Below are 9,732 nucleotides of genomic sequence, written 5' to 3'. Positions count from 1 at the left end.
TATATAAGGCAAGAATTTTGTAATAACTTTTTGTGATTTTTTTCTAAAAAAATATTATAAGATTGATTAAAATCAAAATATTATTTTATTAAAAAATTGTTGCCATATTATAATCCTTATAATAATAAATCAGTTTCCAATAGCAATATGTTATAAGTTACTGTTTTAATAGTACCATATAATTTTAAACAAGGACTTCCAATTGGGATAAAATCTCCCGGTGTATCCATCAAATCAACGAAAAAATTCGGTTTTATAAGCTTGGTTGGGTATATCGTTAATTGATAATCTCGAGAAAGAGAAATTTTTTCTCTCTCGTGTCTGTTCTGATATGTGAAGGCATTTGTCTCTTGTCTAATAATTCATCTTACAAATATTTTGTAAATATTTTATAAATATCGCGTGCTGTCTGAGATACGAACATACGTATTATACTAATATTTTATATTATTATTTTTATACTTGTAAATGTATACTAGCTAAATATCCCTTCCCACTCATTTTGAGCACTTTTTCGAATAAATATCATTTATTTGCTCTTCTACAAAATCTTATTTAAAAAGATTTTTCCAGTTTATTTGAAAGATTGGAAAGATTTCATAAACTTCAAGAAAGAATTAAAAAAAATAATTTTTTTTTAGTTTAGAGTGTTCGTCTATGCTATTTGAGTATGCATTGCTTCAATAATATGATATTATTGAACTTACTGCATGACAGTTTTTAATTTGTCTGTACATCGCATTCGATTCTTCAGCACGTATGTGCGATCTAAGCGGCAGCCATCTATGCACCGTTTAGATAATCACAGCTGCGGTCGATAACTTACTTCCCATGGTAAAAGGTAGGGACATGCATTAACATTCACCCTGTATATTTATATATATGTAACACATGTAAAATATGTAAAATATTTTAAAATTTTCAACATTTTTGAAAAAATTTTACTTAGGCGACTAATGATCTCCTATTTACTAGTGATCGGTACGTTACTGAAGCTACATTGAACGCACATGCGTCAGAAATCCGGCCCGTTTAACAACACTGATCCGTTATTATTTTGCCAAACCAATCACGTCAGATTTTCGCGTTTGCTCTTCTTACAAGCGCTACGAGGGCTTTTTCCGAATTCCGCTTCTATTTGCCAGAAAATGGATGTTTTCGGTATCTGATATAATTTTAACCTTTAAGAATTTAAACTTTAAACGCGCTTTTCTCGAAACGTTGTTTTTTTGGCAGTTGACACAATTTCGGTCAATCTAACTGACCCATTTAAAGAATTCTTGCGGCGTTGTATTCGTAAATTGACTAGCTACCGCGTAAACTAGAATAAACCGATTTCACTAAAAATGAAATTTTTTATCCAACTTTTTTGATCGAAATAAAAGCGTTTTTTCGCATCACGTTCTAAAAACATGTGTCAACTTGCGAATTTTCAATATTTTTCAATAATTCTAATTTACGCGATAGCCACACAAATAAACTTTAAGAAAAAAATTTGTTTTTTTATTTCTGGCTAATATATAGTTCTCGAGATATCGTATCAACCGTTTGGTCCACGGTGGGTCAACTCCATACGGAAATCTGAAACAGCGTTTGGATTAATATCGCGTAACAACTCCATATGGCAGCAGCTACGTTTTTGAACGATAGCCATTTTGGTGAAATCTATCTGCATCGCAGAAACGGCAGAAATAAATCGCACGCGTATCGTTTTTTTGAGAACATTGTTAGTGTGTTTCTCATATGAATTTTTTCAAACTTCTATTATTATAATTAGTGCAGGAGAAATGGATAAACAAAGATGTGTAGTGCCAAAATGTACAACGAGTCGAACGACATCACGACACATATTTCCAAAGAATATCCAGATAGGATGTCTTTGGATTAAAGTTGTGCGCAGCCTGCACCTTATTAATATTCCATACGATCAAGTTCGTAAGGAAAAATATTGGGTGTGCCACAAACATTTCGAACCAATAGCCTGGGTTCCAAGATATAAAAAATCAACATGGAGAGACGACGCCGTTTCAATTTTGTACACGCAAAAATTATCGTAAAGGATTTTTTTGTGTTCTATTACATTTAAACATAAAATAAGTGTAAACAATGAGTGATAAATAAATAATAAAAATTATTTTCACCACAAAAACTTTCTTTGTTTTCCTTTTCAAATATAATCATAAATGTACGCATATACGATATACTGGACCTAATGTATATACACTGCTCAAAAAAATTATTGCATAGAAAAATTGTGGGCAAGAATTGGCCAATTTTGGCTAACGATAACTTTGCGAAAAATTATCGTAGGATAACGTTTTTTTTTAAATTAAAGCTTGAAATCTCTTCTTTAAGACGCTATGTTCAGATTTTAAGTTTCATGCACATCTGCCATTGTAACTCTCAAAAATATGAGGGTGTGTTTGTTATATTGAAAATTGCAAAGTTTAACGGAATGCACGGACTTTGTAAAATTTTTTTAGAGAATGCCGTATTCAACGACATAAAGTTCAAACTTTCCTCTTTAATTTAAAAAAAAAAACGAGTCGCTGCGATTTTTTTTCGCAAACTTATAGCCCCTCAAAGTTACCCTTGTATTTTTTACATGTATCGACATTATCATTACCTGATATGCACCACGACGAGATTGCTGTCGGATTTTGCACAGCGTGTGTGTACGTAAATTTCAGTACGTTTTTCGGATAGTATATACAATACAAATATGGAATGAGTAGAAATTGTTTTCAAGCCGTACTGTTGCACACAAATATTCTGATTGTCACGGACATTGGCGACATTCAGTATAAAATTTAAACTACTCCCACGATATAGCACGCTGGGTGCAAGATTAACGCTCTGGGTGCAGAGACTAGCGCTCTGAGTGCAGAGACTGCTATTGCTAGATTCACACTGCATCCGATGTACGTCGTACGACGTTTTGCAACCAATCAGAAAACAGGATTCCGATGGATTTTGCTTCGTATCATCGGAATCCTGTTTTCTGATTGGTTGCAAAACGTCGTACGACGAAAATCGGATGCAGGGTGAATCCAGCAATAAAGTCCTTTTTCATGGGCGTCAGTTGATGAGTTTTCAGTGTCAAAACAGGTCACGTAACCTCTTTTGACGCTGAAAACACGTCAACTGACGCCCATGACAAAGCATCTTTATGCTGGATTCACATTGCATCCGATTTGCGTTATACGACGATCTGCAATCAATCAGAAAACAGGATTCCGATGATTCCGAAACAAAATCCATCGGAATCCTGTTTTCTGATTGGTTGCATTGCATCTTACGATGCACATCGGATGCAAGGTGAATCCAGCATAAGGAGTACAAGTACGAACTACGATGGTGCAAATTATCCTTCTGTTATTTATCTTCGAAGGATACGTGTCGTAAAGTAAAAATTGTTTCGAATGTGCACGTATGGTGCGAGTTAAAAGAGCGTTCGCTTGTTTTCTTATTTCAAAAAATAAAGGAAGAACGCAAACCGAAAAAAGAAAATGCCGAAGGAGATGAACACGCCGTGGGATAGTCGCAACCGTGGACACGAGGACAAGGCTTACTTCGGTGTGTACTTTCTTCAACCTTTTTACCCGTTACATATGATTTGGGATGTACGTCCAAGAGCGTTTCATTTTGCGCATGATTTTATTATTTAATATTTCATCAACAACAAGGATAGAGTAATACATCATACGTATTAAAATACGTGAAACGGAATACATTCTTTGACGGGCTCCTATCCCTCGCTTATCTCAACAATGTTTGTCCTATGTCCTCGACACCCATGTTATGCAGGTAATTCCTGCGTAACTTTAACATTTGTTTGCTCGTATCTTTTTTTTATTAACAAGACGTTGGCGAGAAAAAAACAGATTCATATGATTTATTTTTACACGCTTTTTGATAATGCGGATTGAGAAAATCGATCAAGCGACACTGCGACACATGGAAAGAGAAAAAAAAGCACGCTGAATTTGTTTTTTCATATCAAAAGTACAGATGATTTCGTCAAGATGAATAGATACTTTATCACATGATGATAGAATTGTTCTGAGATCTTGGATGGAAAAAGAACTAATAAATCATTTTTGAACAATTTAAATATGATTGATTAATTCAAATTTACTGATTAATTATTGTGATGAATTAATTCTTTTGCGGGGACAACACGTGACTTTATATGTTGCAAGATCGACTAGACAAGTTCCTAGATTTCTTGATTCAAAGTTTAATCCCATATATGCATGATTAAGAAATTGGAATACACTGTCAATTAAAGAATAAGAGAATTTCAGCTTAACGATTTAAATTATTTAAAAGATGGACAAAATTATTTTAAAAGAAACAATATATCAATATATTTAGTATCTCGTATTTCAAGGAGAAATTGAAGGTGTTAAATTCTCAGTGAGATCTAAAAAAAATCAGTGAGATCTAAAAAAAATTAATTGTTTTTCTGTTAAAGATCTCAGACCGATTTCTAACCGATTTGTCATTGATTGCTAGCAGAAAAAGTAGCTTTGCAATTGTAAGATTCTTTAGTACGATTGGTTTAGAGTTCCAGTGAGAAACTAAGGGTAAGACCAATTATATTAAAGAATTTTCAGGTAGATAGTTTTCGAAATGATTGTTTAATATGTCAATATGTGAATAATTATTTTTTAAAAGTAAATTTATTATATTTATTTTTATATCTATACATACACATTCTCTTCTATTCCTCCCCTCCCCCTCCCCTCCAAATATAAAGTTGTCCTACTTTAGATCTGAAAATATCTGGTCATATTAAGCTGTGAATAAGACTTTTTTAACATAAGATTCAAGAATTTTTTAATATATTTGATATATTTTTTTTGTATTGCTGTTTTATGTTGCATCTAATTTTTCTAACACTTACTGCATAATGATAACAATAATAATGGTAATATAATAATAAGATTAAGCACTATATATTTTTTACACAACCTATATATATGTATGTAATTACTGTGTTATTCCAGAGTTATCTACACAATTATTATGAATTTTTTAGATTGTGAGAACTTTATGAAGAGTAGTAATCAACAATTGTTGAACATCAAAGAGATGAATTTTGTCCGAAATGAATGTTTCATGACAAAAATAATTATTTTTTAAATAATTTTACTGCTTTATTCTTATTATCTATTCTTAGATCATAATGATGGAGTAGAAAGATCTGTAGGAAGAAATGGAAGATTTCATGTTGGTCCCATCAAGCATCATGTATCGTTCAGGATTCATAGACCTAACAATCTAATATCCCGTAATTTGGCATTTGCGAATTTGGACAACGACATTCCGATGACTTCTAATAATAATACCAGACAAGTGATAATCAACCAGAGAGACCAGATAAATCAGAGAGATAGAGAAAGAGGTGGTAGGATTCGGCGTACTGTTTATCATGGGGGAAATAATTCTGTGCCCAATTGCAAGGGAGCTCAATTTCAAGGGATTCAAGGAAGGAATTTTAAGGGAGATCAATCAAATTCTAGGATGCAACCTTTTATTTTGAGAGTATCCAATGGATATAGAATTAATGTAAGTATATTTCTATAATTATAAATTGTATTTAAGTATCAGTATGTGTATATAGATTTGAAATAAATTTCTATTTGTATTTTACAGATACCATACGGCCATAAGTACGAAAGGGATTATATTATAAATACCCTTTTGAATTATATGGCACCTAAAGTATTCGTTCCTATAATGGTATGTGATATCTATGTCTTTTTTAAGGAGAAATCTATATTTTTTATTTAATATGTGTCTTAATACCTCTAATCATTCTTTAATATGATATGCATGGATAAATATCAATAAAATTCAAATCGTATACAGCAGGGTTGGGTAGTGCTAAGTTAAAAAGATAAAAGTTAAGTTAAAAAATTAAAAATTTAATTAATTTTAACTTAATTATATTTTAGACTCTTAACTTTTTAACTTAATTTAGTTACATTTTATCGGTAACTATTAACTTTTAATTTGATTTTTTTGAAGTCAATCCTTAGACACACAATGCGAGAGGATAGTATATAATTTAGTAATTTTATATTATATAATCGTTACTTGTGAACAAAAATAACCAGATTTTTTATTAAATATGTTGTGAAAAAGGAAAAACACTACAAAAAATTATATAAAATGGTTAAATTTTTTCTTTTTCTTTGGTTGTTTGTTCAGACAAAATTTAACTTTTAACTTTTCAATTACTTTTTTTATTAACTTAACTTTTAATTCAATTAATTTCATTATGGATTAACTTGTATTTTAATTAAGTTAAATTTTTAAGGCTGTTAATATTAACTTAACTTAGTTAAAAAGAAATTAACTTACCCAACCCTGATAAACAATAATAAATGTACATATGTAAATAAAAATTGGTTTAAAACCATGTAGCGCTAAAACAAAAATTTATTTGCAGTACAAAAAAACAAGAACTGACGCTTGTTTTTACATAGACGATTATAAGACAGCAAGTGCGTTGCTGAACTGTGATCGAAAGATTACGATGAGTGATGGATTTAAACTGCGAGTGAGGGTGAAACCAGAATTTCCAGTTTGCGACATTGATGATGAAGTAAAGGAACGATTGAAGCAAGTAATGGCTAAGAGATATAGACAAGACACCAAAGCTTTGAATTTGTCCAAGTTTCATCTTGATTCTGGTAAGAATAAAAAGTTGTGAAACTATAAATATAATGAAAATGTGCTATTAATAATACTATAAAAATTAATATATTAATGATATTAATGTAATTTAGTTGAGTATTATTGAGTATAAATTAATGAGTTAATGTAATTTAGAGGTTTTAACGTACATGTATTTATCTTACAGATCTTTGCTCTGATTATTTTTATGCACTGTCCTATCCTATTATGATGATGACTGTGTTGGATATTATGGCAGAGTACATACCAAATTTAGAAGCCTTGAATTTAGAAGGAAATAAGCTGCAGAATATTGAGAGACTTGGTATACTAACCAAGAAATTCTTAAAATTGAAGATTCTTTATATGGATGATAATAAGGTGAGTTTAGCTAAATAAGAAAATATATATATAACATAATCATCAACATAATATTCGGTTTTAATAATCTTAAGTTAATTGCATATTCTAGATTAGAGATATTTATCAACTAGATGCTATTAAGGACCTAAAACTGACCGAATTGAAGTTATCTGGAAATCCTGTTTGTAACAAGTATAAATTTCGACAAAATGATTACGTTAGGTAATGTATTTTTTCAACGTAATCTTCTTTTACTGAGAAGTATTAAATTTCACAAGAAGTATTAAAAATAATCTGTTAATTTCTATTCGTGAGATGGTATTTCTACAGAGATCATGTTATATTTATTTTGAAAACTTTCAAGTAGACATTTTTTAATTAAGCTTAATTCTCAATAATTAAACATTTACTATAATATGATACATTAAACAAAACATTTATTATTACATATCATATAAAAGTAAATGTTTTCTTTAATAACACACGCACACGCGCGCGCGCGCAGCACACAAATGTGCAAAATTTATCATTAAATTACAAGTTTTTTTATTTAAAAAACGTTAAATTTTTAAATTTTAAGTAAACAATTTATATCTGTTTCTGCCATTTAATGAAGCTTTGTGTTTTTGTTATTTGTTGTTGTTTAAACCTAGTGAACTTACCTTTTTAATTATAGAGATGTTCGAAGACGATTCCCAAGATTACTGTTTCTGGTGAGTATATCATGCATGCTGTTACATATTCGTAATTGAAATCTCTTTTCTCATATAACATAACTTTTTATTATGTTATTGAACAGGATGGCACAGAATTACCACGACCGATTGTCTTCGATATAGTAGATGCCAACATTCCTCTATCGCAGAAGATGTTTGTCGCTGTCGATGCAAAAGTACAAGAAATTGCTAAGCAATTTTTACTACTATATTTTACGGTATTTGATAGTGAAAATCGTCAACCTCTACTGGATGCATATGACGAACATGCATGCTTCAGCATGACGATAAGCATTTCTCATAATAATAGCAAGTGAGTATTTGTGCAACGTTGCATTACTTTTTTCTTTAACGAGATTCTCTATTTAAAAAAGTAGAAGGGAATTTCGTAACTTTTTGTATTTTAACACAGAAGTTTTTGGTTACTTACATCTTTTAAATAATAAATAATGTGAATAATATATATATATATATAATATATATATAAATTTTGCAATAGCCTAAATGATAAAAGGAAGTAGTTGTAAGTAAAGGTTCAAGGAATATTTATTTTCTGTGTTGTCAATTAATCGCTATTGAGGTTACATCGTTCAATATATAATCTAAACAGAATAATTTATAAATATTTCATACTTTGGAAATGATATGCCAAATTTTATTTTTTTAATTCTAAAATATTGTTTTAACTTTATTCCTTCATATGAATATAGTTTTTCAAAATTCTTATATTTATGTTCACGATTAAATTATCTAAAACCTTCCATTTCATAAGATTTAAGCTATTGTAGAAGATTAAGAAAAATTATACTATAAAATTTGAAAAAAATTTATTGATGTGTTTATATATAATTATAAACTTATTTTTAAAATTTAATAAAGTTCTTATATTATGTGAAAAGATTAAAGAAACGTTTCAAGTATTCTTGTATTATGAATATATTCTTAATATTCTTAGTATTGTGAGTGATGGTACAATTCAAAATTATTGAACTAAAATAATTTTTTACAGGTTAAATGGGTATCATTTGGAGAATCGAAACCTATTTAGAATAGACGATACGACCAGAAGACAGAAACTTTTGAAACTAGGTAGATTACCTGTAGTTTCTTTTATATCAGAAATGCCACGAACAAGGCATCTGTTGAGTACTTTTACCATGGACATCTCCCTTGCTACAGTAAGTAGCTATTTATTACTACGAGTGACCATATCCTATTGTGTGTTATACATTATATGAAAGATAAAGAGATATGTGTATAAGAAATAAAGATAGACTCATAATTTATTTTTTATTTAACCACAGCAAACAATGATGTTCATTACGATAACAGGCTACGTTCAACTTGATAACAAGGAAGAACCTATTATCTATTATTTCAACCGAACATTTATAATTGTTCCGAAGGATGAAGGATACTGTATTCAGAATGAGCAGTTGCATATTAGTCAGCTACCTGAGTCGCAATTAACGAAATTGCACCAGCAACTAAATCAGTTAGAAAATCAACAAATCCAATTGGAAACGCCGGCTCTGAGTTCAGTAGAAGTAACGAATTTCGTGGCAACAGAACCCAGTGACGAAATGAAGCAGCAGATGACGTTAACGTTAAGTCAACAAACAAATATGAATCTGGAATGGAGCTTGAAATGCTTACAAGATACACAGTGGAACTACGACAATGCAGTCTCTGCCTTTATTTTAAATCGTGAACAGATACCATCACAAGCGTTTACGAAGTAAACATGTAAGTAAGAAAATTCATTACTGTGATAATAACTTGTAAGAAAAGTTCGAGCTTCTTGTAAAATGTCAAACTCCATTTCATTTCATTTCGTTTATGTTGCATTTGTTTCCCACGGGTATATTTATTTTTATTTGATATAGGATATCCAAATAGAGAGCATCTGGATATTTATATTACTTTCCAGTTTCGAATTTTTGCAACAAGGAATAATTATTAATTT

The 9,732-nt window shown here is 30.3% G+C and overlaps 1 protein-coding gene across 3 annotated transcripts; it reads left to right on the top strand.

Moving 5' to 3' along the window:
• The first annotated feature begins 3,341 nt into the window (after window positions 1–3,341).
• LOC108770093 (nuclear RNA export factor 1) lies at window positions 3,342–9,732 on the top strand. Of its 3 annotated transcripts, XM_018521395.1 has the most exons (11): window positions 3,342–3,576; window positions 5,186–5,574; window positions 5,662–5,748; window positions 6,461–6,704; window positions 6,875–7,068; window positions 7,160–7,272; window positions 7,727–7,763; window positions 7,850–8,079; window positions 8,776–8,944; window positions 9,071–9,512; window positions 9,653–9,732. In XM_018521395.1, the coding sequence occupies exons 1-10, from the start codon at window positions 3,510–3,512 to the stop codon at window positions 9,506–9,508; spliced, it is 1,968 nt and encodes a 655-aa protein (XP_018376897.1). In that variant the 5' UTR covers window positions 3,342–3,509; the 3' UTR covers window positions 9,509–9,512; window positions 9,653–9,732. The 3 variants fall into 3 exon arrangements, with proteins under 3 accessions (XP_018376897.1, XP_018376896.1, XP_018376898.1); XM_018521394.1 differs by lacking the exon at window positions 9,653–9,732 and having other exon boundaries at window positions 9,071–9,622; XM_018521396.1 differs by lacking the exons at window positions 3,342–3,576; window positions 9,653–9,732 and adding an exon at window positions 3,770–3,807 and having other exon boundaries at window positions 9,071–9,622.

The sequence above is a fragment of the Trachymyrmex cornetzi genome, unplaced genomic scaffold (assembly GCF_001594075.2).
Source record: "Trachymyrmex cornetzi isolate Tcor2-1 unplaced genomic scaffold, Tcor1.1 scaffold99, whole genome shotgun sequence".
Lineage (NCBI taxonomy): Eukaryota > Metazoa > Arthropoda > Insecta > Hymenoptera > Formicidae > Trachymyrmex > Trachymyrmex cornetzi.
The sequence above is the reverse complement of the archived record's forward strand: the minus strand, read 5'-3'. Positions and strand labels throughout refer to the sequence as shown.

What these genes read in the sequence shown, in the direction of transcription:
- LOC108770093 (XM_018521395.1), top strand. Translation starts at nt 3,510, where the DNA reads ATGCCGAAGGAGATGAACACGCCGTGGGATAGTCGCAACCGTGGACAC. An exon ending in CCAATGGATATAGAATTAAT is followed by an intron (nt 5,575 to 5,661) that starts GTAAGTATATTT and finishes TGTATTTTACAG; the next exon opens with ATACCATACGGCCATAAGTA. An exon ending in CGACAAAATGATTACGTTAG is followed by an intron (nt 7,273 to 7,726) that starts GTAATGTATTTT and finishes TTTTAATTATAG; the next exon opens with AGATGTTCGAAGACGATTCC.